Source organism: Pocillopora verrucosa, chromosome 11, assembly GCF_036669915.1.
Source record: "Pocillopora verrucosa isolate sample1 chromosome 11, ASM3666991v2, whole genome shotgun sequence".
NCBI lineage: Eukaryota > Metazoa > Cnidaria > Anthozoa > Scleractinia > Pocilloporidae > Pocillopora > Pocillopora verrucosa.
This window is the reverse complement of record NC_089322.1, coordinates 20,399,373-20,421,654: the sequence shown is the minus strand read 5'-3', so window position 1 is coordinate 20,421,654 and position 22,282 is coordinate 20,399,373. Positions and strand designations below refer to the sequence as shown.

The 22,282-nt window shown below is 38.0% G+C and overlaps 2 protein-coding genes across 2 annotated transcripts; both read right to left on the bottom strand.

Annotated features, from left to right (window-relative positions):
- Positions 1-2,474: 2,474 nt before the first annotated feature.
- On the bottom strand, positions 2,475-13,634 carry LOC131772823 (ER degradation-enhancing alpha-mannosidase-like protein 1). Its single transcript, XM_059088777.2, has 13 exons — positions 13,344-13,634; positions 12,720-12,792; positions 12,107-12,210; positions 10,987-11,155; positions 9,779-9,962; positions 9,028-9,119; positions 7,825-7,907; positions 6,638-6,758; positions 5,843-6,013; positions 5,572-5,645; positions 4,962-5,058; positions 4,352-4,543; positions 2,475-3,595 (listed from the first exon to the last, which is right to left on the bottom strand). Exons 1-13 carry the CDS (start codon positions 13,601-13,603, stop codon positions 3,509-3,511), a joined length of 1,707 nt encoding a protein of 568 aa, XP_058944760.2. The 5' UTR covers positions 13,604-13,634; the 3' UTR covers positions 2,475-3,508.
- Positions 13,635-15,554: 1,920 nt separating this feature from the next.
- On the bottom strand, positions 15,555-21,968 carry LOC131772862 (monoglyceride lipase-like). The gene is given in 8 exon segments (XM_066174478.1): positions 15,555-16,480; positions 17,241-17,456; positions 17,853-17,945; positions 18,378-18,484; positions 19,145-19,268; positions 19,271-19,287; positions 19,890-19,996; positions 21,825-21,968. Coding segments are annotated over 8 exon segments (867 nt in total). The 5' UTR covers positions 21,923-21,968; the 3' UTR covers positions 15,555-16,375.
- Positions 21,969-22,282: the final 314 nt, after the last annotated feature.

Genomic DNA, 22,282 nt, shown 5'->3' with positions numbered 1-22,282 from the left:
TTTCAGTGCTATAACAACTGTGCTATATCAGTCGCCAAATGCAGTTTTAACTGCCTATTTTTTAATAAACGTCTTCTCAGCGTTGCCACTTTGCATGCTTAAGGCCCCTGATGTTTTGTTGTAGTTAATGTGATTCAAACAGATGAGACATCATTTATTGTCTTCTTGTCAAATTGTTCCTTAGTAGGCTATTTTTTTGAAACAGAAAATATTACCACAACGTGAAAGAAAATTCAGACACTAAAAACCGTTACAACTCAATCTGCACACGTACAGAACAGTCAATATACCCCAGGGGTTTACTAAATATAAGCTTCATCAGTCAGATTGTGTCATCATCTTCGTTGGCCCACACAATTAGCCAGCTACTCTTGCTCTTAATGCCGTCTATTCTGATGGTCTGGTCGCCAGTAAACCCAAAACGTACCGTTTTCTTCTGTTAATCCCACGGAACGTGCTCGTCGTCTTTTTAAAGGAAGAATCAATGGAGTCCTCGACAACATCTCTCGGGCGCGCTGTTCATAGCCATTCTGTAGTCGGTAGACATCGTTATGAGAGAGGGCTGGTCGAGATGGAGAAAGCGGACTGCTTGGTGCGCTACCCATAATAAAACCAAGTGAGATATTCTCAATCTGGCAAACTACTAAATTGGTTTTTGTTTTTGGTTAACCTCTGTTGTCCTCCTCAAGCACTAAGTCTTAAATTGTTGGACATATTTCAATAAACAGACTTTAAAAGCACCTAGCAGCACAGTTTGTTGTAGCAACATTCTCGCGCGGTTGCCATTGCTTAATGAAATTCTTGTCGCCTATTCAAGGCTTCCTATTCTCATCTTCCAACTTAAGATGTATTTAGTTGAGGTTACTAGGTAACAGCATTTTAGTTACCGTCGTTGCTACGTAAACAGTTTGAGACCATTTTATCATTTCTCTCATTCTAGTTTGATAATCAAACTTTAGCCTGCAATGCAGGCATCTTATCAGTGCGAGCTAACGTTATAAGCTCGTGGTCGTAATCTTCATTCCCCCACCCCTACCCCTCTCCTTATTATTGACCGAAGACCGCCCCCTTGGTACAAATTTCTTTCTCTCCCCAGCCTTCTGCTGCCATTGATCCCGAGCACTCGCCCGCCAAAACTTTTGCACGCCCCACCCTTCCTCCCTGATTATAGTCGAAAGATTTCTACACATGTGTTTCCGGACTAAAGGATTGAAGACTGGGACAAGGCCTCTCTTCTGAGTGAATTTCAACCAATGAATGAGTTGCTAGTAATCGGATCCTTGCGTTTGCGCAAAGATTACTGGGATCACCACGTGGTGAACATTGCAAGTTGCGAGAAGGGATTGTATGACGAAAGGTTGTTTCGACGTCCAGAAAAAAAGATTTTGAGAGAAATCATAAACGAATTGAGATAACACTGATACGAGCAAAGTGTAAGTTTTTGTAAGAATTACTACTAAATATGTTATAAAATATACTGATAAACTTCTCTCCTTGCGTGAGGTCTACAATGAAATCGTCATCACACATTGTTCTCGACTTACTACAAAATTAGCGATAAATCGCAAGGAAATAACTCCCCTATATTCATGTATATATCCTCATAAATTCAACTGTGTATCGCTCCTTAAGCGACGCATTTGCACCTACTTACCTTCGCAGAAGAAAGGGTTCAGTTTGAGCAGATTATCAGCGCTGGTTCGTTCTCATTGATCAAAACAAAGAAGCAATGTAGGTGTTTCATTCCTTTTTATGTGTAACGATAATACTCAATGCACAAGCACATCATATCAATTTCCTGCTGCCTCGAGGAAGCTGTTGTGGCGCTCTTTTGTATTGCCCAGGCGAGAAAAAAGCTCGAAGTAGAAAACTGATAATATTTAGCTAATATATAGCCAATATAAATATAAATTTCAAGACCATTGCGTGATGTCAATTTCACAATAAACCCCTACGCAGGGAGAAAAGTTAATCGGTAGATTTTGCTAGACATTTCATGCTTGTTCAAACAAATCTTATGCTTTTCTTGTATCAACATTACCCGAATCCATTTCTACTAAAACAGTGGCGAAAAAAGCGATAATCTCCCCTCTAAAACGTTTTTTAGGACATTGAAACAACCTTTCGCCATACATTTCTGTCTAACGAGTTGCAATGTTTGCCCCATGGCGATCGTAAACACAAGGATCTGATTACTAGCAACTCATTCATTAGATACTTCCGTTTAAAATTGGAAATGCCGCAAAGTTTATTGACGATTTATTAGCTATATAGCACTTGCGGGACTACTCAATGGACAACTGTACACCTATCCCTCCCCTAAGCCAACATAAACCCTAATTTGCTATCAGTTGACTGTTTTTGGGCTAGGGGAGGGGTAGGTGCGCAGTCGTACAGAAACTGACATTGATACGTATAGCTATCAGCTGTAAACATCAAGTTACTGTCATATAAACGGAACTGAAAAACACACATTTTCAATCTCTAGGTATATATTTCCATTTTGTTCACTTGTTTTTCTTACAAAATTTGCCATTTCCCTTATAAAACCAACCAAGAAAAGTTTTAATTTAAGTCGTTTTTTTTCCTTAGCCATTTTTTTCCTTACAATCTGTAAATCCGTTTTATCGTTCACCATCAATTGATTCCTTTTTTTCTATGAATTGAATTCAGCGTAGCTCTGTGGTCGACTTTTGCCAAACTCACATCTAATGTAGACTGATAGCATTCTTAAAAGTTCCCTCCACAAATGGGACGTGCGGTTGGGAGTCCTATGATAGAGAGCTGCACTGATAACGACTTGAACTTTGCGAAAGGGACTTTGAGCACGACGCGCAACAAGCAAGCTTAAAAATTTCCCAAGGCATCTGATCATTCTCTTGTCCGGGAAGAAACGTCGCGTTATTCCAGCCGCGAACCATTTTTTCACAAATCTTCGACATTTTTCAATTAAAAAAATGAAACGTGGAAATTAAGCCTCCATTTTCCTAACTCCCCCCACTTGACTTTTCCACTCTTGAGAGAATACTTCCGTTGAAGCTTTCACTTCAGAAAATCTTTCAAAGCACTTCGACATAGTTTCATTGATATGATGTCTCACTTGATCGACCACTTTCTGGGTACATTTGTCTGTAGTAGCGATAAAAAAATTCCCTTTTAAGACATCTAGTGTACATGGAGACAAGTGATCATCTCTTTGACGCAGCAACCAGGTGTTGGATTAGTCCATAAAATATGCGCTAAGCCTCAAGCCAGAAAACGCAATGGTCCATAGTTGCTTGAGAAGAAATCCCCAAATTGCAAGTTCTCAGAAAACCCTTTGACTCAAACGTATTGTAGTTTTATTCGTCAGTTTGAGCTGAATTAAAACATCATTTAGTAGTAGTGTGAAGGAAATTCCGGGAAGTTGAATGATTTTCCAGTTGTACCATGTAGCAGTCACAATGTGAAGGAACTTGTGCCGCGATTAGCTGTTTGTTGTTTATTCTCATCGTAATTGGCACAGCTATCATACACCAACTGCTGCTTCTACTTCTTTCCAGTATCGAATGTCCATTGGTAGAGGACTATTCAGGTCACTACAAAAGCTGACGCACTGAGAAATAAATAGATAGTGACCGATGAAAGTATCATTGATAAGAACAGAACAGAAAGAACGAACGAACAAAAAAACACGTACAAGAAGGCTTCGCGTGTACGCTCCATGGTTCGCTCGCTGCGTTTCGCTGATTGATTGGTTCCAAGAGGTAACCAAACATTCAGCGATTAAAAAAAAGAAAGTCAGACAAACAAACAAAGACAGAACAAAACAACAAAAAACAAAGGAATGAACTCTAAGGGGAAATAAAGAGGAACGAAGAAACGAACAAACGCTTGGAAGATCACCGAACAAAGAAACGAACTCCTAAAAGCACGACCAACCGAACGATCACCCGAGCGAACGGCAAACTGACCCACCGAGAGACCGACGAACCGACCGCCCGACCGACTAACAAAACGACAGACCGAATCAGCGACCGACCGCCCGACCGACCTACTGAGCAACCGACTGACCGACCGACTGAAGAAACGAACAACCGAGGGAATTATGCGTTGAAGGAACAAACAAACAAAATTCCCACTGACCGAACCAAGAAGCGAAATAAAAAACGAGTTACAGATCCAATGCACGGACAAAAGGACACAGAGAAAAACGAACAAATGAACGAAAGCGAGCAAAATAAGTAAAAAAACAAACAAACAAACAAACAAACAAACATATAGACGTTTTGGAACTTTGTATAGTTGACACAAAGAATACCAAACAACAAACTAAACAACAAAATCTCAAGGCCTACTCAAGGGCACCTACCCCAATACTGTCATTATAACCCCCTGAGGACTGGGTGTGGAAAGTTCTTTTCGTTGTCCTCTGCGCAAACATTTTCGAATCTTCATCCCAAGGCCTTTTCCTAAACCGAGAGTCGATTCTAAAGACATGTCCTTCTGTGCTAAAAATGTAGTTTGAAGCGTCCTGGTTGAGATGGTTGTTGTCATCGAATAGCTGTGAAAAAAAAGAAACAATCAGTCGCTTGGGGGCTTTGGAACACGTGCTATGAAACCGAGACCAAAGTTATCACTGCGGCCAATCAGAGCAAAGGTAAGAACACGAAGTAAGTACAAGTAAACTACACAAAGCGCGGGAAAACGCGCATGGCTTTGCTTGCATCTGATTGGTTGTGAAGGTGGTACAAGGATTGTAGACCAATCACAGCACGAGGCAAAGCAAAGCCAATCTACTCCTGAATTACATTTGACACTAAGGCAAAGTGGCTTGACTCGTTACGCTGCTAAGCTACTTTAGATTGATCCAGTGAAAGAACGAGTTCTTGGTGAGCTTTCAAGATTATCATTTCATTTCTACATTTTCATTTCTTGTACACTCGTAAGTGGTAATCAGTTACAAATACTTCAGTACTTACGAGATAAAGATATTTGCACGTTTCACTCAAGAAGAAGCTCTCCATCCTATCTTCTTGAGTTTTGTCATTCACATCATGTAAGGTAGCGTAACCACATCTGAAACCAAACAGAACTTCAGTTGAAAATGGCAAAGTGCATCAAAAGGCAGTCAAAATCAATCATAGCTTAGCGGCATAAAAAGAGTAAAAAGTTTGTCCGTATGTACCACACGAATAGAGTTTTTCGCGCGCGCTGATTGGCTGGTTCGGAAGTGAATAGCAAGTATTATTCACCTCCAAGTGGCCGATGGGACAAAATGGCGTGAAGAGTTAAATTTTCGACCATTTTTCGGGATATTGAAAGAAATACACCAATTATCAAAAGTAACTATGCGGTATATACTAAAACAATGCGGTGAAATATCCACCTCTATTCTCCTCCACTTCGATGACTATTTGTTAATTATTGCTGCAATATTTCCCTCAACAGTAATTTAAAATATCTTTTCAACACCACACTTTCGTCCCTCAAAACTTGCCAATTTCAGCCGAAAACTGATCCTCACTCAGGTGATCATGACGAAACCAAACAAACGAACAAACAAACACCAATAACATCACACACACGAACCTTGCTTTGCTGTGTTTTTCTATGTCCCTCATAATTTCTCTGCCAACGTGGAGGTAGAACGGGTGATGGGTGGCCTGTGACAAATAGACAAATTGATCAGGTATGCAATACATTCCTGGGTGGAAAGAGACACGGCGAGAGTAAAATAATTTGCCCAAATCCACAATACAACTCGGCCAGGGCTCGGACCCAGACCTCTCCAGCCGAAGTCCAGCGCGCTAACCATGAGGCCACCACGTCTCCTAGATCTCCTATTTATCAAGCATCTCACCTGATGTAAAAGGTAAGTTGATTCAATCAGCTCCGGTCTTAGTGGAGAGAAGTGAACCTCTGATTGTTTAGTTTGCCAGTTGAATCTCTCCGGCATAGCCTCGTACTTTTTCCAGATCGCATAATACAGAGCATGCGTACAAATGGCTTCCCTGATGTCCCCTTTAAGCACCTGAGTCGACGAAAGTAAAACATGTTTTATTATCATTCAGTACATTTTTCGGATCAATATCAGTATCTGGGAAACTGCCCACCTACCCCTCCCCTAACCCTAACTACTTGTTATCAATTGACTGTTGTTGAGTTAGGGGAGGGGTAGGTGGGTAGTTGCCCAGATACTGATATTGATCCCATTTTTCTTCTTTCTTACTGACTAACACACGACAATGTAACCAGCAAATAATTGCCCTTACCTCATATTCTGCTCTCGCGCGAATGAATCCAAGATCTCCCATAAAGTTCTGTTGTGTCACAGTGATACGCCTCCCCCCTCCCCCCCCCCGATTGGCGGTGAATTCTCTTTAGTCCCCCCTCTAAACTCTTTTCACAACGATTGAAACCCCCCCCTCCGTCCTCCCCTAAAAACCATATGATCCCCACCAAAAACCTCCAAACCCCCTCCCAAGGCGATAAATAAAGATGTTGTCTATATAACATGCGTTTTAAGAGCCTTTTTTTCGAATTGCGGTAATCCCGCAAAGTTGCACTCTAGAATAAACCTTGTGAGTCGTATAATTTGCTACCAACCCACCACAGGATTTAAGTACTAATTGATTAAAAAATCTACGATTGTTACCTGTACTCCTGCAAACGAGGCTGACAGAGCATCTACCCACAAGTTAGCTGTTTGGCCGGAGTTCATGTGCACATTCACATACAAGGGTGTCGAACCATTACCTTCGTTGCATTTAAGTCGACTGTAGGAAAAATAAAACAGAGCAAAAATTATTGCTCAATACTCAATAGAATAATCACATCATTATCATCATTATTTTTCACAGATCTATTTTATTCTTTGCTTTCAGAGTGTTTGACTTTTCTAAATTTTCATGTCAAATTTTTAGCTCTTTTTAAATAGTAGATTTTTATATAATGATGAGTTGTTTATGTAACAGGTATTGCATCTTAAGTAGTTACAGTTTTTCACTGAGGTTTTCGTAATATTTTTTCCACACCTACACGTTCGAACGAGTTTTGTTGACTCTTCGGTGCTTATGTGTATAGATTACTTACTTACTTACAGGTAACCCAAGCTCGCCCAATGAACCCTCGTAAGCATGCAAGTATGCTTACGTTGCGCAATGGGATATTACTCAAACTTAGTTTAGAATTTTTCAGGTTAAGAGTGCGACCGTTCATTCCCATACATATCTTTGCCATTCACCCATTACGCAACGTAAAAAAATTTACACATTTACGGAGGCTCACTGTGGGAGCTTGGGCTAACTGTGGAATAACCAACATGGGGAAAAATAGGTGTAACAGTTTACTCCAGATGAATGTGAATTTAACCCCTCCTGTCATTCCAAACAAGCTGGATACAATGCTCAAGGACATACTCGTTAAAATTTTGAGGGCTGATGCTTCACAACCGCTAGGTGAAAAATGAGCATCCGTAAGACTTGCAAAAGCAAGGCATTTCCGATGTCTGAAGATGACACCTTGACTTTCCGCGTTAAAAATTCTGTCAGCAACCGGCCTTTCCTGGATCTCGCGGTTACTTTAAACAATATCTTCCAATTTCCGCCATGTCGAGTTCCTAAATCCATCGTCTCGCCAGTTTTTACTCAAAATCTTGAATCTCGCTCACCTTAACCCTATAAATGTTAGCAACACGCATCCCAGATTTTGAAAGAACCGAGTTCCGGATCTTGAAAAAAAACCTTACTATAGACCCTCAATTTCAGCATGCAGCTTTATGTATAAGTTAGCTTTTCCCTTCTGCTGTAGGAGATTTTCTCTGTTTCATAGAAACTACCTTACCCTTTTCGAAGATATCTGTTTATGGCTTTGTAGATATCATTGAATCTTTTTAGATCCTCTGTCTCGCCAAACATAATATAACCCTGTAAAAAAATGATTCAGGAATAAAATTTAGATATAAGTTCTATACATGGACCAAAATCAAGGCAGCAAGGGTTCTGAAAACACACTAAAATAAAAAAAAATTAAGATGGGTGTCCATTAGGAGACATAAAAAGTTTCAAAATTCCTTGGAATCTGGCTTGCTCGTGCAGTAAACAGAAAATACACTTTGTTAATTAAGAAAAAAAATTATACTCTTCCATCCAGAGCTAAAATATTTCGAAAATGAAGGTAAACTGGAATTGTCTAGTGGGAGGGTGAAGCTCAAGCTCAAACTCAAACTCAAACTCAAACTCAGAAGAGTTCTTCTGTTAGAGGTATGGACATTTAACTGAGCAACGATCATTCATTATTCAGAGGGGGAGGGATAGTGCTAATGGAGGAAGCCCATGCTTAAAACTTTCCTGACCCTCTACTGTGTGGTGACCATTTTTTCATTGGCTGACCCCCCCCCTCACTCCCTAAATTGGTCACACTCTGTTGCTGTTTCCACAAACCTAGTAATACAAGTGAAGTTTATCCACACTCATTAAAGGCAAAATAAATGGGATTCCAAGTTAAGGGCTAATATTTTAACATAAATACATGCTGCCTATTCAGTTCAATATCAGGATGTTAATTGATAAATGTTATTCAAGGGTCATATTTCTGTTTCAAAGACCCCATCTTTTCAGTACACAGTTCCCTACTATGCATTCATAAATTCACATGTCTTTCCCCTTTTTCCTTGCAGATAAACCAAAGTTTTTTCCCTGTAGACAATACTGCCAAAAAGTAAGTTGAGAGTCCCTTACAACTTCAATCCTTGAAACTCGATTTGTGATCCCCAATTCTCAAAACATCGAAGATGGGGGTTTGAGTTGAGTTATAAAATGTTCAGGTCAAGTTTCAGGATGCTCAAAATAAGTATTAGGTGTCTATAAACAAGGAAACAAATTAATTTTTGTGCAATCAATTTTTCACATGACTGGAAGCTTCTTACCTTTTGACATATTCACAGGACAAATATCCTTAGAGCATGCATACCTAAACCCCCACTAGCTGATAGCCAGTTCCAATCTAATTTGCTGAGAAAATCATCATTTTGAGTTGGGTTCTTACCTTTAAAAGATATTCATAAAAAGAATCTAAGCCAGCACCTAATCCACTCATTTTTCCTGTCCATTCTCCAGTCACCACATTAATAGCATTTCCTATAAAGCAATCACACATGAAAAAGAAGTTTGAAACCTCACCTATCATATTTTAGCAATAAGATGCTCTTTTCATCAGTTTACTGGCATTATAATCCACACAGGATGTTCAGAGAACACACGAAAAGTTTATAAACCATGAGCCGAAGTTGAGTGGATTAAAATTGTTTACAAACTGTTCAATTCATTTTTGATCACTCCTAGGAGTGAAGAGGTTAATAAGCCCTCTATTAACTCCCAGAATTGATTCACAAATAACTTCTCCTTATAATATCTGGACATTATCCAGCAAACAGGTAATGAGAACACTCCAACTTATCTGATAGAAGTTGGTAGTCTTGATCTAACACCAAATTCTCATTGCTTATTCACAAGTAAATGTGCAGCAGCTGAAGAGGAGAATTTACAATCATATCTTGGGAGTTAAATGGTTAATAACATGAATTATCCCTTTGACCCCTAAGTGACCAGCATCTAATTTCTCCTTACAATATCACCCCAGAAACACACATTAGTGTCACAAGAATAAAGGAAATGATCACCAACTAAGGAAGCTCTTGATTTTTCAACAAATTCTCCTTGTCAGCACCTAAGGAAACATATGGGGAACAGTATGGAGAATATGCATACTGATGTTAGGGTGTAAAGGGTAAACTCACCAAGCAGCCCAGTCTCTAATGACCTGCGCTTCCAGAGAGCCTCCACTGCTTTGCGTGCAAAATTTTCAAAAACTGGATCACCCAGTAGTCTGCTGAGAATTCCAAACTCTAATATAATAGTACCAGCTCCTGCTGTACAAGTTTCATTATATAAAATTGACGGCAGACCATCAACTAAATTTACCTGTACAAAAAAAAAGGAAACATAACCAATGTTATATCAGGGCACTCTCACCTTTGGGTTTATAACAAATGTAATGGAGCCAACTTCTCTTTTAACCATTTATGTTCAAAGATCTAATTGTCAATTCTCCTATCTGGCTACTATTTATTTCCTTGTAAGTTAGTTACAAGAATTTGGTGTTTGATCAAGATAACAACTTCAATCTGATAAATTTGAGAATTCTCATTACCTGTTTGCTGAATAATGTATGGATTTTATATATTTATATAAATTTAGATAGAGATAGATAGTTTAATCTCAAATGCATTTGCAGCCCGAGGGCTGAATTACACATTTTTACAATCCAAGAAATTTAAAATTTAAAATTCAAAAACCTAATTACACGTCTTATTATACCAGCAATTTACAATATAATAACATAATAGTAAATTAAATAAAATACATTAGCTATAAATGTAAACTAATTAAAATAAATTTAAATTAATTAAAAGTATCTACATTATCATTATCATTATTATTACTATAATTATCACGCGTGCCGTAACAAAAATAAAGGATATCGTATCGATAAAAATCTAGCCATTAAACCTCCTTGCCATATAGTAACATTTCAATCACTTCTGGGAGTTAAAGGGTTAAAGCCTTCAATGTATTCTAATGAGCTTTTATCTGAGTAGTTTTTGATTAAGTATTATATATTAATTAAACCAAAAGTGAGTTTATTACTGACAACAGCTAATCAGAGCAAACAGAATGAATTGTATCAAACGTTCCCTAAATTCAAGTTAACAAGTATTTGACCCCAAGAGTGACTAGCATCTAATTTCTCCTCCCGGAAAAAAAAACCTGAATAGCGCATTAAGGTTGCGCAAATAAAGAAAATTATCACCAACTAGAGAAGCTCTGACTTGTTAAACAAATTCTCCTTATCAGCACCTTGGGAAATGTATAGAGAACAGTATGGAGAATATGCATACTGATGTTAGGGTGTAATAAGGTTTCAGTGGTAATCACATCTACTTACCCTAGGATATGGAATTTTTGTGGCTGTTTCAAATGCAGCCATCAGCCTATTTGCTACGTCATGAGCTAGAAGTAATAATTCATTATCATAGTCTAATGGCACCATATCACCAAAAGGTTGAAGAGGATCTTTTATAATCAGGTGTGCAGACAGCAATGATCCAAGAACTCTATAGAAAAAAAATATAAAAAATAAACCAAAGACATACAAAATACTGATCCCTTTACAAGAAGTACCACTGAGATATAGATATTTCAGCTCACCCAGAGGAGCACTGCTTTACATGTTTGTCATCCGCAAGTCCAAATTTTTACATTGAAAACTAATGTGACCATATTCCTCCACAGAAAGAAGAACCTTCTAAAAATGTGCCACGCTCTCTGCAAGTGGCTTTGTAGCTCAGTTGGTAGTTAACCCTTTAACTCCCTGATCAAATTTGTTATTCTCCTTACTGTTAACCATAAAATTCTTATAATGTTAGTTCAGAGAATGTAGTATTGGATCAACTAATTATCCCCAAATTGATATTTTTCTTTATTCTTGTCATTTATCTCGTTGATATTGTATTGATGTTGTAAGGAGAAATTCTGTCTTGGTCACTCATGGGAGTCAAAAGGTTAAGTGTCTTGGAAGGCAAGGGTTTGAGGCCTAATTTTTTTTCAGGCTCCTTTTCTGAAATTTCTAGGACTGCAGCTAAGATTGCAGCTAAAATTGCTTTACTTGATACAAGATGTAGATTAAGTATATTGAAGTGATAATCAAGAAAGACACTTTTTTGTCTTGTTCCTAAATCATAACAAATGCATGGTAGAAATGCATACAATGTTCAGAATTTAACATTTAGATATTGGGAGTGAAAGGGTTATTAAAGATACTCAGACTTTCCTAACCCTTTCACTCCCACAAGTGACCAAGACAAAATTTCTCCTTACAATATCAATACAATATCAAGCAGGCAGGTGATGAGAATAGAGAAGAATATCAATTATGGGATCATTAGTTGATCCAATACCAAATTCTCTGAACTAACATCATAAGAATTGTATAACAGATAGTAAGGAGAATTACTAATTAGATCTTGGGAGTGAAAGGGTTAGTTTATCATTACTCCTGAAATTACCTTATTGTGGCTTCAAAAACTTGGACTGTATTATTCTTCTCAAATGTTACAGAATCAATCACAAGCTGTACAGCTCTCTTGAATTCACTGCTGTTGCCCATTATCTATGAAAAAAAGTTACAATTAAAAATGACTCCAAATTGTCATATATCACCTGTTCAACTACAAAGACTAGTAATTACACAGGCTAAGCAGCCAATTAAAATTAACCCCTTTCAGCCATCAGCCAATAAAACTCAACCATGAATTCAGTGCTAGCCTATCAAAACAAAGTAAACTTGTTATGTGAGCAGGTGAAGAGTTCCACATTAAAAACAAACATATGTCAATATGATGCACATGTGCTCTGACATAAAATTTTTCATTCCTGAGTTCTCGCATTTTATTATTGACACAATTAAATGGTAATCGGACTTTATGCCTATCAATTCAGAACTGCTACTGACTTTGTCCATTTGAAATCATTTGCCTAACTACTCCCAAAATTATACTCTACTCAGTCCTATTACCATTCCTAGTTGCTAATTTTACAACTTACAAGTGTAGAACTTAGTAAGAACATATTTGTGTGACAACATTCTGGCACAAATCCAGTTTCATTGTCATTACTTACTGCTAATGTGCCAAGAGATTCCAACAGTCCTAGTGAATAATCTCCTAAAACATCATTGATGTTAATATTTGACCTGAACAAGGAGAGAAAATAACATTATTATAATGAAATTCAACATTTTGCTGGTAGGAAGGAATTGCTCACGTAAAATATTACACAATAGGCACAATAACTTTTGTTTCCCGATTAATAACAAAGCATCAAAGCAACATAACACAAAGCGCTTCAGTAATAAAGCTAATGCGTAGTATATGATGAAATTTCATTGTATTCAGTGCAAATGTCTCAGGGTTTTAGTATTCCGTTTATGAATATGGCCACAGCTGTAACGAAAACCACTGAATGATCGATCAACCACCTCTGAGGTACCAAAGACAAAATTGCGAGTACAACTTATCTGTGACCTTCGATCCTTCAATAAAACGAGTTTCTTCGTTGAATACATTGTAAGGAACTCCTCTTACAAAGAAACCATGTTCATATACATGGGTCCATTTAAAGACAGATTTCGTACAACTTGATTAAAGGGGATAATTTGAATTTCAGGTAAGATCGGTGGTAAACGTCATACATCCTTAGTAAACACAACTGGCGTGGTAGTAACAATTAACGAGACACACTCACGGATTGTCATGATCCGGTCCTCTTCCTGTACAATGAATCGGATCGAGTTCGTCTTTAGGAAAAGCAAAATTCATGTAATTGTCATACCCAAAGTAAAACATCTCTTTAGCTTTTTCTCTTAATTTAATTCGTTCATTCTCCGAGAAGTGCCGATATTTGCCACTAGAAACTCTACTACAGCGATTCTGTGTGCCTAAGCTTATCCTTAGTTCTGTACAGAAAACGGTAAAAGCTAAAAAACTTCCTAAAACTTCGTTCATCGTAACACTTCGACAAGATCAGGTAAAATGAACGTTCTACCGAAGTGTTTATACCTTAGTCCATTGTCTCTCGACCAATGGGAACACAGTACGCCCAAGGTAGCGATTGGTGATCTCGTTCGCGCGGAAATACGAACCGACTGATTCGTGTTTCTTCGTCACACAATGTTAAAGAGATGGCGTGACAAATTTTGCGTGACTAGATAACTCGAAAACATATGTTGGATGGAGTAATCGTGAGGCGCAAAAAGAGATATTTCTGGATTGGAATTTGTACACGCAGAGAAAAGGGGAATTTAAAAATTTTTTATTGTTAAAGCAAAAGATTCTTAATTGTCGAGGTTGATTCAAGTGGAAAGTTAAAATGTTAAAATTTGGGAGACTGATTTTATTCGTTTTTAACAGAAAATGTTAAAAATTGAATGCAGGCCAGGTCTGCGATGTAGATTTTACTTGAACATGACAATCTAAGGAAAAACCTGCCCTTCCACATTCTTTATTAATTCTTTAACTCCCGCGAGTGACCAAGACAGAATTTCTCCTTACAATATCAATACAACATCAAGCGGACAAGAGATGAGAATAAATAAAAATATCAATTAGGGGATTATTAGTTGATCGAATACCAGATTCTCCAAAAAATATCATAAGAATTGTATGGCTGAAAGTAAGGAGAATTATAAATGACTTATTGCGAGTAAAAGGGTTGCTTGGCACAAGAGAGAAATAGCTGAAGTGATTTACAGAGTTACATGTCTCATATCAGTTTAATCTGTCTTCTGTTCACGTGCTCATGTCTCGTTAATATGATTTGATGGAGATGTTGCCACACGTGATATCTTAACATATGCACATAATTATCGAACATAACTTAAGACGATTCCACGCGAGGCTGGTCAAGTAAATTTATTGCCAGCCAAACATAACAAAACTGCGCAACTGTTTGAATTAAAAAAATAACAACAGCCCTATTTCATTTCTCAAAGGTCGCAGAAGAAATTTGGATGAGTTTGCATCTAAGTTTAGAACCAAAGTACGAGTGTATCCCAATCATGTTCGTGAGGTCTTTAATTAAGCATAATCCCTTTTTACCGCTGACCTAACTATTACGATAAAATCCCTCGCATCATTGAAATAAAGTGGAGATGGTCTTACTAACAACCTGCTGTTCACGAGTTTATTCTTAGCTAAAAGTGACCCTGTAGGCAATAAGAGGTTGACATTTCTGCAGCTTTTGCAATTATTTTTTGCCTGATGCGATCAGTCCAAAGTTAGTCACAAATTTAAATTGCCAAGTCATAACATGCAATTTGAAATCACACATATTCATTGCTTAAATTTAGAGGACTGATCTCATGCCCAGTACTGAGATATTGTAAGTTTAACACTTTCCACAACTCGGTCTGTAGCATTTTCTCCCAACTTTTCATTCTGATTAAAAAAAACTATACCACTCTCATTTTTACATTTATTTCGTTTTATTTTATTGTTCTATCCTTTCCAAAGGCTAAAAAAAAACCTGCTACATTGAAAGTAAAAATGATAACGGAAAAAAAAAAACCTTCTGAAAAAAAGTTCTGTCTGACGAGCGATTAGGCGCGAGACTCAGAGTCACAGAGAATAGATGCGTCCTCTTTAATTCTTTGACTTATGTATATATATATATATAGGAAGTCTGCAGGTCGATTCTCGCGTGGAACAGTGCTCAATACGTTGAAGCAGAGCAGAATAAATATTATGAGAGGAAAAAAGGACGCAACTACATTTCCCGACAAGCCTGTTTCGTGAATCGCTTCACTCTTCAGGGGTTTTCTAACTTTGGATTAAACCCCTGAAGAGTGAAGCGATTCACGAAACAGGCTTGTCGGGAAATGTAGTTGCGTCCTTTTTTCCTCTCATAATATATATATATATATATATATATATATATGTATGTATGGGGAGTCTGCAAGTCGATTTTCGCGTGGAACAGTGCTCAATACGTTGAAGCAGAGCGGAATAGATATTTATATTTATTTATAAATATTTATATATGTATGTATGCGTGTATGTATGCGTGTATGTATGCGTGTATGCATGTATGTATGTATGTATGTATATAGTGAGATAAGAAAAAAAAAGAGATTTGATCTGTGATCGAGTGGTTTAAAGCCCATTAAGAACAAACAACACCACAGTTTTATTCGCTTTGACATCGAAGAATTCTACCCCTCCATCAGCCAAGACCTCCCAAACGACAATTTGGTGTTAGATCAAGATAAAAACTTCAACCTGATAGGTTAGAGCATTCTCGTTACCTTTCGAATACTAAATTTATTTTATGGAGAGAGGTTGCATATTAATCACTTCTCTTGAAATACCCACACGTCACAGCAGGCATGGAAACTGGGAAACCTCTTAAACACAAAGGAACGCTATAAATGGGTTGGCTCCGCTCCTTGGTTTCAGCTCAAATGCAAATTACGGCGTGGTAATAATACGCAATAGCGGAGCGAATCATTTCGAGATTCAGTTACTGCCACAAATGAAGACAGTTTCGATTGGAGAAAGGAGATGCAAATCTCAGCAAATTCATCCATTGTGAGGTAGAAACTTGTCAGAGCTTATAAGAAATCCGCCTGCTGTTGACTCGCTTTGGACCTGCTGCAGCTCAAGCTGTTTTGAACACAGAGGTCTGTATGCCACTACGGTTGATTGATAAGTGATCCAGAGGTACCTAAAATAATCTCTTTCAATGATATCCAAGAGGAGTGAAAGAATTTAGTCAGTATTTCAAGATGGAAGTCTCTGGTTTATCCACGAAATTATATCATTCATCACCAAAGTCGCATCTTCTTTGGGCTCGTTTAGAAGTTTGTGGTAAAAGCCTGGATAAATCTGCCGGAAAAAAATTGAACAATACTGATAAAAAACCTCCAAATAATAGCATTAGGTGACTCGTAACTGCACGTAAAAATAGAAAGAAAAGCAGAAGAAAAATTTCCCCGTCTTGGAGTTGGTTTTGCTTATAACAAGAGAAACCGTCCCTTTCATAAGGCGAGCGTGGGAGGAGGGAGCGGGGAGTGGGGTGTGAGTTGGAGAGGGGTGGGTCTTTTCTGATTGTGCTCGAAAAATACTGGAAAGTTGCCCACTGGAATGCTAAACTGTCGTTATAAAATTGCCAAATATCCAAAAAGTTGCTAACTAAATGTCAAAGGTTACTACCTGAATTTCTTGATATTTTGATGTAAACGTTAATTAAAAGCTTTATTTTTCTTTATTCACAGCAATAGCTAACATGGGTTCGTTTAAGTCTCTGCTTTTATGAGTGAATAGCTCAGAAAGACAAATTTCACATCCTAAAATGATGTTTACCAGCGAAAAAACTCCTTAGCAACACCAAAAACTTACTGACTTTGCTAACTTCTCCAACATTCGTTGAGCACACAGAGAATCGGTCAATTATTATTTTGGGTGGGGCATTTGGACGCAGTTTTTGCGGGGGGGGGGGGGGGGGGCTGGGGAAAATTTAACCAAACCAATCTTCAAAAAGTTCAAATATCCGGGGGGGGGAATGTTGAAGCTTCGAGTTAATCGACGCAAACTGCGCCGATTTTCACAATATTACAATGTAAGTTAAGCAGCCAAGAAAAGTCACCTTAATGGTTTTATCTTGACTTGCTGCCTTCTCCTCTAGCATCACGGAACCGTCAACCATCGTTAGCTGGTCAGCATCGCCGTGAAGCACTAAAAACGGCCATTCAATCTTGGTCAGGTTTTCTTTGATGTGTTCCATGGCATCATGTATGGCCATCGCCCACCTGGCCTTCAAGCCTCCCTTCCATGCTAAAGGATCATTAGTCAAGATGGCAACCTTAAAACAGAAAAAAAACCAAACACAAAAATGTTAGAGAAAAACAAGCAGTGTTAATCTTAAACCATGCAGTCATATTTTGAGTAGGTTATAAAATAAAATTAGATTTCATCCATTCACAAGCAAATCAAACTCTTACGGAGTTGCATGATAATTCTGCGGAAGTTCCATTCAACGAAAGGTGATACTTTGCAATTTTAAAAGCAGAAACAAATTTCTGCGGTTCGAGACAACAAAAAATTTCAGCTTGGACCAAATTTTTTGCAGTTCTCTCTTCAGGAACAAAAACATCATATTGCTGCCAAAAAAGGTGTTTTAGCATTACTCAAAGAGGGTTTTTTTGTCTTTTTTTTTGGCTAAAGGTACTTCCTTAAAATAGTTTACAAAGATCAATACCTGTTCAGGGTCTCGACTGAGAAGGGAGGAGTTTTCAGATCCAATCACTTGAAATGAAGGTACAATGCGTGACACTATTCTACCTAAAAATATCTGTAAAATCAAGAAATCATGTTGTTAGAGTTAAGGTTTACCTTAAGGCTTTCATTACATGGGAATGTTGTAAAATGTTACTTTAATTACACAATCTGTACTCAATCCCATTAGCAGTCTTTTCAGTTGGAACTTATCCCAATTTCTATAGCATGAAGCCACTAGGAGTATTTCAGTCCCTCCCTGGATGGGATGTTGATCCAGTACTGGCTACCCTCCCCTCTCCCCAACATTTTGTCATGCTTCCCTGACAGTTCAGAAGTACTCATTAAAACTCCTAAGGAAGGAGGGGGGGGGGGGGAAGAAAGGCTATGACTGACGTTTAGGCCACCATTCATGTGGTATGAAAAATGAATAAGTGGCTGACTGGAACTGGAAATGAAATAACGTCATATCTATAAGCTCTTATATATGATGCCCTCCTTGATTTACCATTCCACGTGAGGCAGTTTCAGGATTGGCCATAATGGCTGGAGCACTGAGTACAACTCCAGTGAAGAAGTGCGGCCTTTCCATGGCACAAAGGATTGCAACTGTTCCTCCCTGCACAAAGAGGTCAAGAAAAAAAAAATCAATTCTAAATTAATTTAGTAACAATCTCCACTAATAACAAAATGAATGGTATCTCTAATCAGGACAGTTTCAAATTAAGAATCAAAGCCATGACACTGTGATGAACCTGTGTGAGAATAAACCACGCAAAATATAATTTGAATAAACAGTCTCACATTGCAAAATATATTTGATACTGAAGGACAAATTTTGACCAGAATCAATAATGCTTGGAGTCTCAAAACAAGGTCAGCTTCACAACTTCATAGTAAACAATTATTCATCAAAGTGGAGGTGGATAGCAGTGGATATTTACCGAGCCCTGAAGCAGCAAGGTAAATATCCACCACTTTTACCAACACTGAGGTAAATAATTGTTTTAGTATATACCACACAGATAACAAAAGATGAGTTTATTTCTTTCAGTGTACCAAAAAATGCTATTCACTTCCCAACCAGCCAATCAGCATGCAATAAAAGCACTATTCACTTGGGGTGGTATACACCAATATATTTTTTTTCATGGCCAGAAAAAGTGATGTTTTTAGAGAAGACTTCTTCTATAACTAAAAAATTCCCCATCTCCTTCCTCCTCCACCTAATCACCTCTAAACTAGACTTTCAATTAAACAGTAGTGGATGAAAACTTGCCATTGAATGACCAAACAGAAATATTGGCAGACCACCATGGTTTACAAGCTTCTCATCCATGTGCTTCAACACATCAGCAGCATAAATATCAAAGGACGAGATCTGTACTGGTTCACCTTCACACTTCTTCCATGACCCACTATTAAAAAAAAAAAAAAATACTTTCATGGTGTACTACTCTACACAGTAGGAATGAGTCAAGTAAATCTCTCTCTTGCCTATAGAAATGTAGCCAAGTGATGGGCATACAAAACAATCTCATCTCTACTATAATTAAAATCAATTAAATCTCATATTTTTCCTTTCAAACCAATGCCAAAGTAACTGTTGAATTTCTTTTGACTGACCCCAGGAGAGAGGATACCTCCTAGAAATTGGCTAATAAGTATGTTTTGCTGGAAAAGGTGGCATTTTCAAGACTAGATTGACTATAATGCACTTGCATAGAGTTTCTAGTAGGGGGTTGCGCATTCTTCTAGATTTTGTAGGTAAGAGAATTTTGGTAGGTAGGGATGTAAAAATGGGAAGATTAGCAGTTAAAAAGATATTACTGTATTAGCAAAAGGGTCTTAGATGGGCTCTTTAATTGGCCAAAGAATAGACTATAGTGGGGTAGGGGTTCTGAGAGGCCAGTGGGACATACCCAGCAAATGACCAAAGCAAACCTTCCCCCCCCCCCCCTCCCAGGAACATATAAACAAGAAGGGCGATTCATTCTTTGCAAATATTTGAAAAATTTACCATGATCGTGGGAAACAACAAGGAAGCCTTGTCTGGCTAAAACACTTCCAAATTCTTCATATCTGGAACAATGCTCACCAACTCCATGGCTCACAAATATCAATGCACTAACAAAAGCAAAAAAAAATCATCACTTCAATCAATCTTGTGGCTGGTTTAGATATTTTCTGGAGGTATGCCGACAAAGAGCTGAATGCAATACCATCCAACTTATATCCTTACTCAAACTTTCCAGCGATTCAGTTACCAAAGGCACCCTGATACAAAAAAAAAAATTTCAGTGGTAGACCTTGTTCATGGATGGATAGATTGCCTATATTATCCAATCCCTTTACAATGGGTGTACCTTCATTGACCCTTGAAGACACACCCATTCCTCTTGTTCCTTAGGCTTTCCAAAGGAAACCTCAGTTGCAAATCACAGTCAAGTTCTTAACACACGTGTGACATTTTGACCCTGACGCATGTGTAATGTTTTGACTAATGAGCACATGGCATGATGCAATGACAGAAAAAGAGAGATCTTTGCAATGCAAAATCAGCACAGATACTGTGTATAATATGCTCAAAACGCACAGAGCATTTGTGGTAGACCACACTAAAAGATGCCGACTGTTTTCAGAATGGGTCAGTCCGTGAACCTTATTAGAGACCTCTCTATGAGTCAATATTTATGAGTGAACACAGGTGGCCCAAGCTCCAGCTGTGAGATGATCATCTAACAAAATAAGAGTCATAGCAAAATTATAAGAGTTTTTATGGGAAAATTTATGACTGCTTTTAGGAATACAAAAATACAGTTGAAAAGAACCCATTTTAGTGAGTTAAACATTTCTAGGTTTACTACAAAGTACACCTAGAAATGGATAACTTGCTAAAATGGGTTCTTCCAACATAGTAAGTGGTCAGATAAAAAGCAATGCACTGTGGAAGCAAGATCAGGTATTTCCATTGAGAATTTGACTGTATTTTTGTATTCCAAAAAGCAGTCGTAACTTTTCCCATGCAAACTCTCATAATTTTGCCACAACTCTTAGTCATCTCACAGCTGGAGCTTGGGCAGCCTGTGGAGTAAACCTTTCATTGAGAAATATGCTATATCAACTGAGCTATCCAATGTTAATCGAGAGAAGCATAAATGCAAATCTCATCTTGTATGTAGACGTGATCATAACCAAACAGAATACCAATACAAAGTTTGAATAGTTTAAGGAACAAGCTTAAGAGCAGGAAGATTAGAGAATTTGTCTATGCAATTATTCTTTCATGTATACTTATGTCATCTGCATTGTACTGTTAGGTAAATGCTAAAAAACTATTAAATAAAAAGAACATTTAAGTTTAACTGTTGTGAAAGAATTCATCAAAGTATAAGAAAGATGAAATATCGTGTCAGTCGATATTTAACATTGTTTTCTTGTAACAAACTAATGTGTTCTAGTAAGAGTGAGGCTCATGTAGCATTAATTGTAGCAACTAAAAAAAATCCTGGTTCTCCAATATGTGTTGACCCTAACAAAACCATAGCAGCTCCATATAGTCAAGGTAACGAGTAGTTTTCGGACAGAATGCAGGACAACAATGTGTTGCTATGAGTTTTTGCTCTTTAATTTACAATAACACACAGGGGATCGGCACTGCAAATGATCTAATACAAATGATGAATATTGGAAATAAATTTTATTCAAGTTTGTCACGATTTGCCAGACAGGCACGAACGCAAATATGCGTCTAGTATTAGAGTAAGTTCAGTCAAAACAGAAAATTCGCTTTACCTTCCATGGCACCCTGACATAAAAGCCTCACAAGACCGATCTTAGCCGTCATAAATCCGTCACCACCCCAAAAAAATAAAAATTAAAATAGCGAATACTTGTTGCTTTTCTACAAAAGAGGATGAGATCGATAAGAATTATGTCCATTGTGACAACTCACCGTGGATTCGAGTCTTTCAGTTTCCAAGATTTGGTAAACAATTTTAAACCCTTTGAGCTTTGAACCGAGCCTTCCTCTGAAATGACCTCACTATCCATGACTTAGACAGGAAAGATGATAACCGTTCGACGAAATCGATTTGCAGTCGACATTGAATGAGGATGGACTAAGTTCCAGTGAAAAAACTGATAATAGTTCCCAGGTTCAACATGGCAAAGGCGAAGCCACTCCTATACTCACAGGTGGACGAGTGAGCAGCCTACGTGTAGCCGTACCCTCCCCAACAAGGTGAAACGGGGCGTGCGGGAGGGGGGGGAGGCGGGGGACGGCTACACGTACGCTAATAAGTGAGTGATTGAAGAAATGTAAAATGGTTTCCGTGTTTACATAGCCTGGTGTAAACACGCGGGAGGTGGCCCACAGAGGACACGCTATCCACTTTTCAAATTTTATCACGT

Coding starts and splice junctions, on each gene's coding strand:
- LOC131772823 (XM_059088777.2), bottom strand. CDS start 13,603: ATGAACGAAGTTTTAGGAAGTTTTTTAGCTTTTACCGTTTTCTGTACA. Junction 5,646..5,842: donor CAACTTACCTTTTACATCAG/GTGAGATGCTTG, acceptor TATTTGTCACAG/GCCACCCATCACCCGTTCTA. Junction 3,596..4,351: donor GTTATAATGACAGTATTGGG/GTAGGTGCCCTT, acceptor TTTATTTCTCAG/TGCGTCAGCTTTTGTAGTGA.